The sequence below is a fragment of the Chiloscyllium plagiosum genome, chromosome 39, assembly GCF_004010195.1.
Source record: "Chiloscyllium plagiosum isolate BGI_BamShark_2017 chromosome 39, ASM401019v2, whole genome shotgun sequence".
In the NCBI taxonomy this organism is placed as follows: domain Eukaryota; kingdom Metazoa; phylum Chordata; class Chondrichthyes; order Orectolobiformes; family Hemiscylliidae; genus Chiloscyllium; species Chiloscyllium plagiosum.
Window position 1 is genome coordinate 13,655,689 of NC_057748.1, and position 16,618 is coordinate 13,672,306.

The window sequence follows — 16,618 nt, forward strand, 5'->3', positions numbered from 1 at the left end:
AGAGAGAGAGAGAAAGAGAGAGAGAAAGAAAGAAAAAGAAAGACAGTGAGTGAGTGAGTGCATGTGTGCACGCGTGAGAGAGAGTATGTGAAAGAATGTGAACATTAACGTGTGTGCATGTATGTGTGAGAGTATGCGTGTATGTGTAAGAGAGAGTGTCTATATGTGAAACTGTCTACGTGTGAGAGAGTGCGTATCTGTGAATACATCTATGTACTGAATGCTTGTGTGAGAGTGCATGTGTATTCCCTCATAAAACACTACGGTGCGGCACACTCTGAAGGGTATTCTATACACTACTACCATAGTGAGATAGCACCAGAGGAGGTAGAGATAACGTTCACCAGCATGTTGCCTGGGATGGAGCAATTGAGTGATAAGGAGAGACTGGATAGGCTTGGATTGTTTTCCATACAACAGAACAGACAGAGAGGGGGACATAAACGATGTGCATAACGTTACGAGGAGTATGGACAGGTGATTCAAGAGCAGCTGTTCCCCTTGGTTGAGGGGTCAATCATGATAGTTTTAAGGTAAAGATCAGAAGATTCAGAGGGGATTTGGGAACGAAACCTTTTCACTCAGTGGGTGGTAGGAATGTGGAATGCACTGCCTGGGGAGGTAGTGGAGGCTGGAAACCTCACAATATTTGGATGAACACTTCAAATATCATAACATTCAAGGGCAGGAAATCGGGATTAGCACACGTTTAGTGGTAGATATGTCAGTGCAGAGTCGATGGGCCGAACCGCCTTTTCTGTGCAGTATGACTCTGATTTGAAGCCTGAAACTGAGAGAGACAGAGAGAGATTATAGCACCATTGCCAGACAGCCCCATGCCCTGCATATCCATTCACACTAACAAAAGCACATGAGGCATGCTCCAAATATAGGCACTGCACTAAAGACTTAACATAACAAGAGTTATTTAACATAACAAAGCATTTAACGAAAAGAAACAGGAACAAATGCTGAATTAGAGAGGGGGTCACCAAGAATTAGAATACGAAAATAAAATAAAGAACTACAGGCACCGAGACATGACACAAAAAAAAGGAAGTGCTGGTGAAACTCAGCAGGTCTGGCAGCACCTGCAGAGAGAGAGAGAGAAAGCGAGTTAACATTTTGAGTCCAGTGACTTCAACATCAGACTGTGTGATGGGAAGCATCTTCAATAGACAAGGATGAAGTTCAGAGGTGGAACACACCCTCCCCCACACACCCTCCCCACATCCCCCCAGGATTAATTCCAGAGATGAAAGGCTTGTTACAGCAGGAGAGACAGGGCAGTTTCGGCCTAACTGAGGTATATCAGTAGATGTTGATTAGATGTAGGAGATTGAGAGGCGACCTTACAGAAGTTTATAAAGTAATGAGGGGTATAGATAGCGTTAACAATAGCTGTCATTTCCCTAGGATGGGGGATTTCAAGAATAAAGTGAGAAGAGAGAGATTTAAAAGACGACATGAGGGGCAAATCTTTTACACAGAGGGTGGGTCGTGTGTGGGAGGGGGGTGGGGGGTGTGTGGGATGAACTTCCTGAGGAAGTGGTGGATAGGGGCAGAACTTCGAAAAGACAATTGGATCAATACATGGATAGGAAACGTTTGGAGGGACATGTGCAGGCAGGTGGGACTAGTTTAGTTCGGGATTATGTTCAGCACAGACGAGTTGGACCAAAGGTTTTGTTTCCGTGCTGGATGATTCCATTTCTTCCCCCACTGTGGGGCAACCCAGTTTTAGGCTCAGGGGTGACAGATTTAAAACAGAGGCCAGGAGGAATTACTTCTCCCAAAGGGTCATGTGTCTATGGAATTCAATATATCGCAGTGCAATGGATGCTGGGACGTTGAGTACATTTAAGGAGGAGACAGACAGATTTCTAGTTAGTAACGGGTTAAAGGATAATAGAGAGTGTCAGAAAAGCGGAGTTGAGGCCAAGATGAGGTCAGTCAGGATGGCATTAAATGGGTGAGCAGGCCTGAGGGGCTGAATGGCCTACTCCCAGCCCTAATGTTCATAGGGGGAAGGTCACAGAGCAAGATAGGGGCACTGGAACATTCTCTCAACAATGAAGGGGGACAAGAGAAAGGGTACACAGAAAGAAGATGGTTGTGTGGTGTTAATGTCACTGGATTAGAAACCCGGAGGCCTAGGAATTAATGGCAAGACACCAGGAAGCTTAGAGGAACTGGGAGATCTTGGGATCTTGTCCACGGATCCCAGAAGGCAGCAGGACAGGTTAATAGATTGGTTACGAAGGTCTTCATCAGTTGTAGCACAACAGCAGGGAGGTTATGTGGGGGCTGTCCAGGATGTGGTGAGGCCCCAGCTGGAGTGGTGTGTGTGTGGGGTGCATGAGTGTGTGGGGGGTGGGGGGTGTGGGGGGAGGGGAAAGATTGGGTGGGGGAATTCCTGAAGAAGGGCTTATGCCTGAAACGTCGATTCTCCTGTTCCTTGGATGTTGCCTGACCTGCTGCGCTTTTCCAGCAACACATTTTCAGCCACTCTTATTAATGCAAGAGCACCTCGCATTTGTGATACCTCAGGAGTTTTACAATGCTAACTGCTTAGCCCCTGGTGAAGGGCTCCCGTCCGAAACGTGGATTTTCCTACTCCTCGGATGCTGCCTGATCGGCTGTGCTTTTTCAGCACCACTCCTATCTTGATAGGGATAAAAAGGCCATTCGGTCCTTCATGTCTGCACTGGCTCTTGGAACGAGCATCTCATTTGGGCCACTTTCCTGCATCCTGTAATCCCACACTACCCTTTTAGTTTACAGCTCAAGTCCGTTTTCAAAGAATGGTCTGCTCTGACCAAGGGTAACTGGACTTGAAACGTTAACTCCGATTTTCTCTCCACAGATGCTGCCAGACGCTGCTGTGCTTTTCCACTCCAATCCTGACGCTAATCTCCGGCATCTGTAGTGCTCCCTTTTGCCCTGCTTAACCCCTGCAATTCAAGGGCAGAAAATACCTAGATGCTGCTGCAAAACACCAGCGTAGCACGGTTCAATCCCTACCATAGGCAGCAGGGTAACATCCCAATGTGATGAGCAAACGCAGCAATGGTGATGCAAGATCAGTATTTTCCGCACAGCACGTAGTTAGGATGCGGAATGAACTGCCCGCAAATGCAGTGGAGGCAGGTTCAATTAGATCATTCAAGAGAGAGTGTTGGATGGTTATTTATTGGGATAGTAATGGCATGCAGGGACATGAGGTAAAAGCAGGAGATTAGCACTAAACAATACAGCTACGCTGGCTAGAGGAGGTAATAAGGGGCTAAATGGTCTCCTTTCACACCAAAATAATTGTGATTCTGTGAATCCCACCACACGATAAAAACATTAGCAACACAAAATCCTTCAGCTCTGCTTGAGAAGAGGTCAAATAAAAAATAAAACCCATTCTCATTCTTTTCTTCAGGCATTTTCAATAAATTGTACACGTTTGCTTGCGCGGTGATAAGGAAGGATTATGTTTATGTAGATATATTTTTTACTTTGAATGAATAAGACAAATTTAAAATAAAATCTCAGGCACTGTAGCATTAAGGGAGTTATTATAAACATCAGGATCAAAGAAGAACATGGGGACCGATTTAACCAATGGAAGTTCGGATGAGAATCTAATCTGGTCAGGTTGAAAAGAGTCTGCGTTGTGGTTGAAGACTTAACGGAAGACTCAGGTTCACATGGGTGGCACAGTGGCTAGCACTGCTGCCTCTCAGCACCAGGGACCCGGGTTCGATTCTAGTCTCAAGCGAGTGTCTGGGTGTTTGCGTGGGTTTCCTCCCACAGTTCAAAGATGTGCAGGTTAGATTAATTGGCCGAGCTAAATTGTCCCATCGTGACCAGGGATGTGCAGGTGAGGGTGAATTAACCGTGGGGAATTGCAGGGTTGTGGGGATAGAGAGGGGGCTAGATCCGGGCAAGATGCTGTTGAGTGTATCGCTGAGAACTTGATGGGCCGAATGGCCTGATTCCGTACTTCGCTCAAGGCGCATGGTGCCTCCACGATAATTTTCAAACTGATCTGCTCTTATAGTTCGATTCTCCCACTGGATAGGAACACCCGGCTCGGACATCACTTGTGCCCTCCCCACGTTCACCAGCTCATTACGACTCACTGAGGTGCCCCACATACCCCTTGTGTATCCCTGGAACCAAACAGAGAAAGAGTAGGCCTCACCTGTCCTGATTGTCAGCTCCTCATCCTCATCATCCGTGAAGATATAAGTCTGGGAACCAACAGAGAGAGATAAGATTAGCACACAACCGGAATTCAATGCGCTGGACAATTAAATAAAAACTCTTCCTAAAGTTGCCACAAAAATAACCCATCAACACACAGGGTAGCTGGTACCAACTTACCAAACCCCTGCTAGAAACCTTCCTCTTGGATACGGCATTTTTCCGAACACTTCTCGTGTTACCGGCTATGGGACAACGGATTGGGAGAGTGAGGGCAAGTGGATGCCTCAAACAAAGAGCTGACATGGAGAGGATGGGTTGAATGGCCTTCTGCAGGGTCTAACCACCCCTGAGGGGCAACTAACACCTCAGCCACTTCCCCTTCACCTCCTCCAGAACTGCTCACAAACGAGGATCTAATAAGGCCCTGACTTTCCAGTTTTGATGCCTGTTTTTACGCTTGTGCAGCCTGAAGCCTTCAGGGATTGAAGTCCCTGTACAGGTTTCTTCCCATTACCAAACTTTGAGAGGATGCGATTGATGAATGCTTTATAAATATTAACAATATGGTCAAAGACCCAGCAGCAGAAGAGGAACCTCCTCAGTGGTGCGAGCAGTGGCCTTGAAGAGACATTCGGAATGAGGAAAATGATGAGGTTATTGGACTTTATACTTGCACAGTGACCAATATTACTGGTCCCACACAAGTGCAGGCTCCAAAACCAATATTACTGGGACAGTGACCAGTGTTACTGGTCCCATACAAGTGTGGGCTCCAAAACCAATATTACTGGGACAGCGACCAGTGTAACTGGTCCCATACAAGTGTGGGCTCCAAAAACAATATTACTGGGACAGCGACCAGTGTTACTGGTCCCAAACAAGTGTGGGCTCCAAGACCAGTATTACTGGGACAGTGACCAGTGTTAGTAGTCCCACACAAGTGCAGGCTCCAAAACCAATATTACTGGGACAGCGACCTGTGTAACTGGTCCCACATAAGTGTGGGCTCCAAGACCAATATTACTTGAATAATAAACAATGTTACTGGTCCCATACAAGTGGGGACACCAAAGCCAATATTACTGGGACAGTGACCATTGTTACTGGACCCATAACCCATGCTGGCTCCAAGACATTATTACTGGCACAATGACCAGTGTTACTGGTCCCATAAAGTGCTGGCTCCGAGACCAATATGATTGCTGTTACTGATGGCAGGACCCGTATTAGTGGCCCAGTGACTAGTGTTACTGGTGTCAGACCAGTTTGTCTACTGGTCTGGAATCTCCCTCGTACACTGATCCAGTGCTATTGGCTTGACCCTCTGGAAAAATGGATGCTCAGTACCACTCTTGTGAGAGAGGATGGAGAACGTAAGCAAATCAGAAAGATGATAGCACCCGCTCTGCTGATTACACGGAGGTGTGGGCTGCTGATTGCACTTAGCAGAGGCTTCCTGTTTCTTAGTGAGAACAGGAAGATGGGTAGGAACAATACACAAGTGAGACAACAGAAATAGCCACGTCGCTCTGAGCAGAAGGGCCAGCCATTTCCTCATTCTGTACACCTCTTCAAGGCTACTGCTCGCAGCAGGTTCCTCTTCTCCTCCAACAGCCTTCCTTTCCGTCAGCTGCAACTGTGATTGAGGCCCTTCCGACTAGCCACACACCACCCCACTCCCCCAATCCCAGGCCGTGCCCCATCCCCCTCCTCCCCACTGCTGACCTCTCTCTCACCACCAAGCGGGGGAAAAGCTGCACCATGGCTTTCCGAAAGAAAGGAGTGGAACTGATCCTGTTAACAGTGCAGTCAGGGGCTCCATCCACTGACAGCGTGCCATACACAAGGCTGTTCCACAGAGTGCCTTTAACCAGGCGACAGGCTTTGTGTGCGCGCGCCTACAGTTAGGCCTTGTTTAAGCACGGCCAGACGTGGGTCTCATTCAACACGATTTCCACGCCAGCTCACAGCTCCTTTTAAATCCTTCTACCATTTTCCACCAGGACAGGATTTAGACTTCATACAGCGGCAGAGATAAAGAGACGGGCCAGGGAGGCTATTAGTCAGAAGGATTGTACTTGAGGCTAGTCCATCAACTGTGGGACTCTGTCTGTCTCTCTCTCACGCTCCCTCTTCGAAATTAGCAATTGTAAATTGGAGTAGCACGGTGGCTCAGTGGTTAGCACTGCTGCCTCACAGCACCAGGGACCCGGGTTTGATTCCCAGCCTCGGGTGACTGTCTGTGTGGAGTTTGCATGTTCTCGCTGGCTCTGTATGGGTTTCCTCCCACAGTCCAAAGATGTGCAGGTCAGGTGAATTCTAAATTGCCCCATAGTGTTAGGTGCATTAGTCAGAAGTAAATGAGGGGTGGGGGAATGGGTCTGGGTGGGTTGCTCTTCGGAGGGTCGGTGTGGACTTGTTGGGCCAAAGGGTCTGTTCCCATGCCCTTCCAATCTAATCTGTAAAGGATTTACAAAGAGAAGATACATGCGCATAGCACCTTTTACACCTTGAACATACATCGGTAGGAATTAGGAGTAGGAATAGGCCACTCAGCCCCTCTAGTCTGCTCTGCTAGTCAATAATATCATTGCTGAGCTAACTGCACCTTTAACACCACTGGTCAGGTTACTGATCATGTTCTAATAAGTAACCGCTCAACAAGGATTGATGGCTTGGTTTATTTAAAACAGTGTCAAGAGTGTCTGGTGCTGGTCAGGCAGCACCCGAGGAGCAGAAGAGTCGAAGCTTCGGGCATAAGCCCTTCATCAGGAATCCTAATGAAGGCCTTATGCTCGAAACGTCGATCCTCCTGCTCCTCGGATGCTGCCTGACCCTGCTGTGTTTTTCCACCACCAGACACTCTCGACTCTGATCTCCAGCAGCTGCAGCCCTCACTGTCTCCTGATTTTAAACAGAGCCAGGTTACAAAGCAATGACCTGCTCTGAGGAGGGGTTGTACTCACCGCAGCTGAGTTTCTCCAGCAGGGATAGCATAGGTGGGTGGGTGAGTCTGGCTGGGACTCTCATTGAAGGGTCGGTGTGGCCTTGATGGGCCGAATGGTCTGCTTCCACACTGGGGGGATTCTGCAATTCTATTCTGATCCCATTTCCCAGCACTTGATGTGTACTACAGTGTTTCAAATGCTCAGCTGAATACTTCTTTAGTATTTTGAGAGTTCCAGTCTCTCCAACCCTTTTCGACAGCAGTTTCCAGATACTCACTACCCTCTGAGTGGAGGAAGGACAAAAAAAAAAGCTTTCTTTAAATCCCCCCTAAACCTCCTGCTCCTTACCTTCACGTGGTGTCCCTAATCATTGACCCCACCACTAAGGTTTCTTCCTACGTCTGCGCCCCTCAGAACTTTGAGCACCTGAAATCGGGTTCCCCCTACCTCAGCCTTCTCTGCTCAAGGGAAAACACCTCCAGCCTGTCCTGTGGCTGTTCAGAGTGGAAATGGTCCAACCACAGAGCCTGGTGAATCTGCTCCGCATCCTCTCTGGTGCAGTCACCTTCTCTTGACAGAGTCAACAAGCAGAGGCTGCACAGTAGCACCAGCTGCTGCCAAGCCACCATTAAATGCAGTTCCAGAATAAACTCTTTATTTTTCCATTCAACACCTTGACTATTAAAGGTACGTATCCCATGTAGCCCCTGAACAACCTCGCCCTGCTGCCTTCAAGGATCGGTGGACATGTAATCTAATCTAATCTACATTACAGTGTGGAAACAGGCCCTTCGGCCCAACAAGTCCACACCGACCCGCCGAAGCGCAACCCACCCATATCCCTAACCTAACACTACGGGCAATGTAGCATTGCCAATTCACCTGACCTGCGGGAGGAAACCGGAGCACCCGGAGGAAACCCACACAGACACGGGGAAAATGTGCAAACTCCACACAGTCATTTGCCTGATGCGGGAATTGAACCCGGGTCTCAGGCGCTGTGAGGCAGCAGTGCTAACCACTGTGCCACCGTGCCGCCCACATCCAATGTACTTCCAATCCTGCAGCGTTCTACATTCGACACCACGGTGGCTCAGCGCCAGGGACCCAGGTTTGATTCCCACCTCAGGCGACCGTCTGTGTGGAGTTTGGACGTTCTCTGTGTGGGTTTCCTCCGGGTGCTCTGGTTTCCAAAGATGTGCAAGTTAGGGTGGATTGGCTGTGCAAAATTGCCCCATAGTATTCAGGGATGTGCAGGCTAGGTGCACTTGTTAGGGGTAAATATAGAGGAATGGGGAGTGCAGTGCTGGAAAGGCACAGCAGGTCAGGCAGCATCCGAGCAGCAGGAGAATCGATGTTTCAGGCATAAGGATCTTTATGATCGAAACGTTGATTCTCCTGCTCCTCGGATGCTGCCTGACCTACTGTGCTTTTCCAGCACCAAACTCTCGACTCTAATCTCCAGCATCTGCAGTCCTCACTTTCTCTTAATAGGGGAAATGGGTCTGGATGGGTTACTCTCTGGATGGTCGGTGTGGACTTGTTGGGCCGAAGGGCCTGTTTCCACATTGTAGGGAATCTAATCTAATCCAATCTAAAACACCAAGTGCTGGCAAATGGAATGAGAATAGAGTCATAGGATCCCTACAGCACGGAAGCAGGCTATTCAGCCCATCGGGTCCACACCAACCCTCCAAACAGCATCCCAACCAGACACACTCTGCTACCCTATTTCCCCAGTAACCTTGCAATTCCCATGGCTAACCCAGCTGGCCTGCATAGCATGGACAATTTAGCATGGCTGATTCACCCTAACCTGTGCATCTTTGGACTGTGGGGGGAAACCGGAGCACCCAGAGGAACCCGACGCAGACGTGGGGAGAACGTGCAAACTCCATACAGACAGTCGCCTGAGGGTGGAATTGAACCTGGGTCCCAGGCGCCGGGAGGCAGCAGTGCTAACCACTGAGCCACTGCCCCTTGCCCCAAGAATAGATAGATGCTCAATGACAGGCTCCAGACACAATGGGCTGAAGGGCCTCTTTTCATGCTGTAAAACTCCACGTCTCTATAAACCCAGAGCCCCTCCCTGTGGCTGACCACACGAGTGTGGCTTTAAAGCACGGTTTGTGTCCGGCTGCTGTCTCTAAACGTGGCTGTGGCTCGTATTTCTGAGAAACCGTCTCAGTTGTCAGTCCAGAAACTTCCCGCTCGAAGAGACCACCAGAAACACACAAAAGGCCGAACGACTCAGACTCTTAAAACCCCAACCTGAATTGGTGTGGACTGACCACCTTAATCCAAGGTCGACAGACAAGAATAGTTTCAGAACTGAGCAGCTGTAAGCTCAAGGGGGGGGGAGGAGGTGTAGAACAGGGAAACAACGATTCTAAACAGACAGCGAAGGGGAGCTATGAAAACAGAAAGTGCTGGAAACGCTCAGCAGGTCTGGCAGCGTCTGTGGAGAGAAATCAGAGTTAATGTGACCCTGCGTCAGAAGGACCCTTCCGACTGAAGGGGAGCTGTCTTGTTAGAGATTGTAAAAATTGGGCAGGGCTTCGGTAGCACAGCCTGGGGTGACTGACTGTGTGGAGTTTGCACATTCTCCCCGCGTCTGTGTGGGTTTCCTCCGGGTGCTCCGGTTTCCCCCCCACAGTCCAAAGATGCACAGGTTAAGTGAACTGGCTGTGCTAAATTGCCCGTAGTGATAGCTACACGAGCCAGAGAGAAATGATTCTGGGTGGGTTATTCTTCGGAGGGTCGGTGTGGACTTGTTGGGCCAAAGGGCCTGTTTCCACACTGTAGGGAAACTAATCTCACCAGAACGAAGGACCCGATACCCAACATGAGCAAAACTAATGTAGTGTACAAAATACCATGCAAGGACTGCACAAAACACTATATAGGACAAACAGGAAGACAGCTAACAACCCGCATACATTATACCGACCACTACAGCGGACAGCTGAAACTGACAACTGGAAGCGGCAGGGACAGACCACTATAAACACTGGAGGAAACATCAAAGAAGCGCTTCGTAGGAGGCTCCCAAGCACTGATGATGTTGCCTAGCCAGGGGACGAAACGTTTGCAACAAAAACTTCCAGCTCGGCGAACAGAACCACAACAACGAGCACCCGAGCTACAAATCTTCGCACAAACTTTGAACTCCCACATTAATCTGGGGTTCTGGATGACGAGATTGCAGTGACATTATCAAAGCAACAACCAGAAGCAGAGGGAGGCCATTCAGGCCCTCTAACCTGCTCTCCCATTCAAAACGATCATGGCTGATCTCATCTTGGCCTCAACTCCACTTTCCTGCCTGCTCTCTGTAACCCTTAAACCCATTACTAATTAAAAATCTGTTTCCTCCTTGAAATTACTCGATGTCCCAGCACCCACCACACTCTGGGAAAGTGATTTCCACAGATTCACAACTCTTTAATTTCTCCTCATCTCGGTTTTAAATCTTCCACCCCTTTATCCTCAAAGTATGACCTCTCGTTCTAGATTATCCCAGGAGGGAACATCTCAAAGATCCATCCCACATTGACAATGATTTTCTACAACCTCTACCATCGGGGAGACGGTACAGAAGCCTGAACACACACACCAGCCGGTTTCGAAACCGTTTCTACTCTACTGTTGTTAGAATACTGAATGGACTCTCAAACTCTTGGCATTCGCTTGTACATGTGGTTTTATTTTTGCCGCTGTTTACCTATTATTTACTTACCTCTGTGATCTGCCTGTATTGCTCACAAGACAAAGCTTTTCACTGTGTCTCGGTACACGTGACGTTGTCAAAATTCAATTCTCAATGGCACTTACTTTAAATTGAAACAAATGCAAATTTGACATTGTTGTGCCTATTCTGATGAGCTCAAAGTGAAAAGATTTCAGCATGGTGCAAACCCAGATGAATACATTGCCCACCTATCTCCAACAGAGTGCAAAAGCTGTGCGCGAATGTTTGAAACATGAACACAAAGCACCGAGATCCAAACTCTACCAAATTCGAAAATGGTGAAATGAAGACATAATGGTTAGGGAAGAGCAGGTCTGAATGCTCAAAAGTTTCAGGATGCCTGACAGATACCTTTTCAAGATGACATTAGCCGTGGCTGCACCTGTTTTGCAAACAGGTCACAGGGATTCAATTTTTTTGGGGGTTACCCTGGTTTTGCCCGAGTGTTGCCCATTCCGAGCGTCCACCTTAAACCCTAACCTGCATTAAATCACTGGTGTAAGCTAATTAGCAATGTTAAAAATCATGCAACATCAGGTTATACTCCTACAGCTTTTGGAGCACTGCCCCTTCATCAGGTGGTTGTGTAGGAGCTTTCTGAAGCTAGTGCTTCCAAATAAACATGTTGGACTATAACCTGGTGCTGTGTGATTGTTAACTTTATCCGTCGCAGTCCAACACCGGCTCCTCCACATCATGGCCAACTAACAATGCCTGACTAAGGAGCTCTCTCTGAACAAAGCACAGGTTGTTCAGGCTGGGGTCAGGGCTAAAGGCCCGAGGTTGGTTTCTCAAAATTGCTGGGCTGTGTTAAAGCAGAGTGAAGTGCGATTGGCCCGGTGAGCACACAAAAACAAGACTTTTCACTGCGTCTCAGTAACATGTGACAAAACTAAATCAAATCACAGTGGCTCAGTGGTTAGCACTGCTGCCTCTCAGCACCAGGGACCTGGATTCGATTCCCACCTCAGTGTGTCTGTATGGAGTTTGCACATTCTCCCCGTGTCTGTGTGAGTTTCCTCTGCGTGCTCCTGTTTCTTCCCACATTCCAAAGATATGGGCGGCACGGTGGCACAGTGGTTAGCACTGCTGCCTCACAGCGCCAGAGACCCGGGTTCAATTCCCGCCTCAGGCGACCGACTGTGTGGAGTTTGCACATTCTCCCAGTGTCTGCGTGGGTTTCCTCCGGGTGCTCCGGTTTCCTCCCACACTCCAAAAACGTGCAGGTTAGGTGAATTGTCCACGCTAAATTGCCTGTGGTGTTAGGTGCAGGGGTAAATGTAGGGGAATGGGTCTGGGTGGGTGCGCTTCGGCGGGTCGGTGTGGACTTGTTGGGCCGAAGGGCCTGTTTCCACACTAAAAGGAATCTAATCTAATCTAATATGCAGGTTAGGTGAATTGGCTGTGCTAAATTGCCCATAGTATTGGGTGCATTAGTCAGAGGGAAATGGGTCTGGTTGGGTTACTCTTTGGAGGGTCGGTGTGACCAACTTGTTGGGCCGAAGGGTCTGTTTCCACACTGTAGGGAATCTAACCTTTTAAAAAAAAAAAATCAGTCAGTGCATCTAATAGCGAATGGTTAATTTCTTTCAGCATTTCAAATGAGTTTGAAGACAATGCAAGTGGAATTTGCTTTGTGCTACATATACCGTTTGTTAACTAACGCAGGACTACAATCCATCTCCGGCCTCAATCCACCAAGTCCACCTTCAGAAAGCACATGCCAACAAAGGAGGGCAGAGCTGGTACAGAGAATGATACAGGAACACCCATGGGGACACGTTTTCTAATTATGTTTTGGATAGTACCCTTCAATATACCCTTCAACCATTTGGGAGGGAGTGACTCCCATTAGCACCAATATAGACTCATGGACGAGTTGGGCTGAACGACCTGTTTCCATGCTGTATTACAGTCAGCGGCTGAGGGGTGACCTTGTAAAATCATGAGGGGGCCATGCTAAATAGTCAAGGTCTTTTCCCTGGGGTTGGGGATTCCAAAACTAGAGGACATAAGTTATAGGTGAGATAGGAAGGATTTAAAAAGGGATGTAAGGGGCAACTATCCTAATATCGTTTTTTGCAAGGTATAATGTCAATTTTTATTCAATAACAGACCTGTGAAAGAGCTTGAAATACCTTACTACACTAAAGACGCTATATCTGTCCAGCTCTGAGGCTAATCAGAGGACAGAAAGCAGCAAACATGAAAATGATTAAACTCCAAAATCGGATTGTTACACATTGGGAGAGGCTGAATAGGCTGGGGGCGTTCTCCCTGGAGAGTCGGAGGCTGAGGGGTGATCTTATAGAGGTTTATAAAACCATGAGGGGCATGGCTAGGATATATAGACAAGGTCTTTTCGCCAAAGTTTGGGAGTTCAAAACTAGAGGGCATAGCGTTAAGGGAGAGAGGGCAAAGATTTAAAAGGGAACTAAGGGGCAACGTTTTCACACAGAGGGTGGTGCATGTATGGAATGAGCTGCCAGAGGAAGTGGTGGAGGCTGGTACAATTACAGCATTTAAAACGCATCTGGATGGGTATATGAATAGGAAGGGGTTAGAGGGATATGGGCCAAGTGTTGGCAAATGGGACTAGATTAGGTTAGACTATCTGGTCAGCATGGACGAGTTGGACCGAAGGGTCTGTTCCATGCTGTACATCGCTACGATTAATTATTTGTGAGCACAGGACTTCAACCAGAGCTGTGCTAATAATTCCACTTGAAACCAGTTAAAAATGATCAGCCAGGCTCACAGCAAGATTAATATGTGTGCCCTAAAAACTATATATTTCTGCCCACAGGACTTTATAGATGAAAGGAATACGTCCATACCATATTCCTCCTCGAGTTAGGAAAGAAGGGGGAGCTGGAAACAGCTAAGCCCCTCCCACTTTTATGTACAACACCCCTTACACCCACCCCCAGTCCTGAAGGGTTACACCCGAAACATCCCATTCCTGATGTTGCCTGGCTTGCTGTGTTCCTCCAGCCTCCTGCCTATCCCTCCTGATGCTGCCTGGCTTGCTGTGTTCTACCAGCCACCTGCCTGTCCCTCCTGATGCTGCCTGGCTTGCTGTGTTCCTCCAGCCTCCTGCCTGTCCCTCCTGATGCTGCCTGGCTTGCTGCTTTCCTCCAGCCTCCTGGTAGTCTACTGAGAGAGAGAGAGGTGGGCATCAGAGGGGCCAGAACTCACTACTCTTCCTCCACCTCACCACCCTCCATCCAACTCCATCTTGATTTAACCTCGCCATCTTTCTCTCCCTAGTTATCGCTGCACAGCCCCTGGTGGGCAGAGCTGGTCATTCGTTAATTATTTAATTGGTACGGGGTGGGGCGTGGTTTGATGCTGGGTTTCAAAAGATACTTCAGAGAGGAAGTGGGGTTAATATTGAGTTCAGTGAAAGCACAGTTAATATGGAGTCTTCTGTTCGAAAGAACGGTGATTGGACTCGACACTCTCTAAAATCTAAAAGGCATCTGGAAGGGTATATGAATAGGAAGGGTTTAGAGCGATACGGGGCAATGGGATTAGATTAAAGTAGGATATTGGTCGGCATGGACGAGTTGGACAGAAGGGTCTGTTTCCGTGCTGTATAATTCTATGACTCTGAAACTATATCTAGCTCCTTCCTGAAAATGTTTGATATCTTCACCTTAACTGCTCTCTGTGGCAGAGAATTCCACAGGCTCACTAGGGGTAAAAATATCTCCCCTCATCTCAGTCCTGCCCCGTGTCTTTAAACTGGTTCTGGACTCCCTAGTCATCGGGAACCTAGCGTTGACCCTGTTTAGTCCTGTTAGAATTTTATAAGTTTCCATGAGAAACCCCATCATTCTTCATAGTTCCAGTGAACCTAGTCCTAACCACTCCAACCTTCCCACCATCATAGGAATCTGTCTGGTAAATATTTGTTGTACTCTCTTCATAACCAGAACATCCTCTTTCAGATAAGGAGATGTAATCCTTTGATCTATTGCCCAAACTTAATTTAAAATAAATTTCTGGACTTTCCTTCTGAAAAGTGATTCATATTTTCTCTATCTCAGTCACGTTGTCTTTGGTTATTATTGGATTAGTGGTGCTGGAAGAGCCTCCGATGCTCCAGGGAAAACAGCCCCTGCCTATTCAGCCTCTCCCTGTAGCTCAAACCCTCCAACCTGGATGAGGGAGCAGCGCTCCGAAATCTAGTGCTTCCAATTAAACCTGTGGGACTATAACCCAGGTTGTGTGTTTTTTTTAACCCTAGCAACATCCTTGTAAATCTTTTCTGAACCCTTTCAAGTTTCACAACATCCTTCCTATAGCAGGGAGACCAGAATTGAATGCAGTATTCCAACAGTGACCTAACCAATGTCCTGTACAGCCGCAACATGACCTCCCAACTCCTAAAGCCATTGCACCAACCACTTAGAGTTAAAGGGATCAAAGAGAAAACAGGAACAGGGACTGAGTTGGATGATCAGTTGTGATAGTATGGAATGGTGGAGTAAGATTGAAGGGCTGAATGGCCTACTCCTGCTCTTAGTTTTCTATCTTTCTACATGGGCTACTTGCGCCATGTATATAGATGAGGGCTATAGATAAGGTGATTGGCAAGTGTCTTTCCCCTAGAGTGGGGGTAGTCAAGACTAGGGGGCATATTCTTTAAGGTGAGAGGAGAGAGATTTAAAAAACACAAAGGCAATTTTTTTTTGTTACACACAGAGTGGTTCGTGTGTGGAATTAATTTCCAGAGGAAGTGGTGTGTGCGGGTACAGTTACAATGTTTAAAAGACATTTAGATAAGGACGTGACTCAGAAAGGTTTGGAGGTATATGGGCCAGGAGCAGGCAGGTGGGATTGGTTGAGTTTGGGATTATGGTCAGCATGGACTGGTCGGAGCGAAGGGTCTGTTTCCCTGATGTATGACTATCTTTAGTGAATGCTACCGGGATGTAAAGGGTTAAATTTACAACTATTTGCTTGTTCTTTAGTGAGTCACAGAATGTAGGTTTCACTGCTACATCCCCCTTTAACAGCCAATGAAACCTTTTCTTGATACGTGCAAGTGACCAGTTTGTCCATTTCAGTGGGTAAACCACACTGCCCTGATTCGAGAGTCACAGCCAGACGGCAGAGAGCCCTTGTCATTTCATAGTCACCAACATCACTGCTAGCTTCTTATTTTCGATTTATTCAGTTGACTGAATCTGGACTCCCCACCCAGCAGCCAGGGCGGTAGGATTGGGTACAGAATCCAGACTACCTCCTTGACGCATCTTCACCTTGTCCCCCTTTTGGGGAATAGCGGAAGGAATCTCAGGCCCATTAACCATCTCTGGAGTGCTCCTTCCATGGCCAGAGTCCTGGTGTGGGATATGAACCGGGAGCCTCTGGCCCAGAGGTAGGGGCACTACCCACTGCACCACAAGACTTCTACCATGTGGTAACATGCTCAACTTTGGGGTCTGGGGGATAAAGGTTCTCTTTAATCTCGCATGAGAGGTGGGTGATAGCAACATGGTTAGTGATTGTCCCGCATCTCAACCAGTGTAGCATTTCCGAGCTTCATTATTTCACTCAGAACAGGGTGGGGAAAAGAGAGAGAGAGAGAGAGAAAGAAAGAGAGAGAGAAAGAGAGAAAGAGAGAAAGAGAGAAAGAGAGAAAGAGAGAAGAGAGAGAGAGAAAGAGAGAGAAAGAGAGAGAGGGAGAGAGCGACACGCTGACTGTGAG

The 16,618-nt window shown here is 47.8% G+C and overlaps 1 protein-coding gene across 1 annotated transcript in view; it reads right to left on the reverse strand.

Moving 5' to 3' along the window:
* Positions 1–16,618, reverse strand: part of LOC122542250 (beta-1,3-N-acetylglucosaminyltransferase lunatic fringe-like) — a 60,457-nt gene that overhangs the window by 22,369 nt on the left and 21,470 nt on the right. The window contains exon 2 of the mRNA XM_043679791.1: positions 4,196–4,244. Coding sequence (XP_043535726.1) covers positions 4,196–4,244 — 49 coding nt within the window. The remainder of the gene's footprint in view (positions 1–4,195; positions 4,245–16,618) is intronic.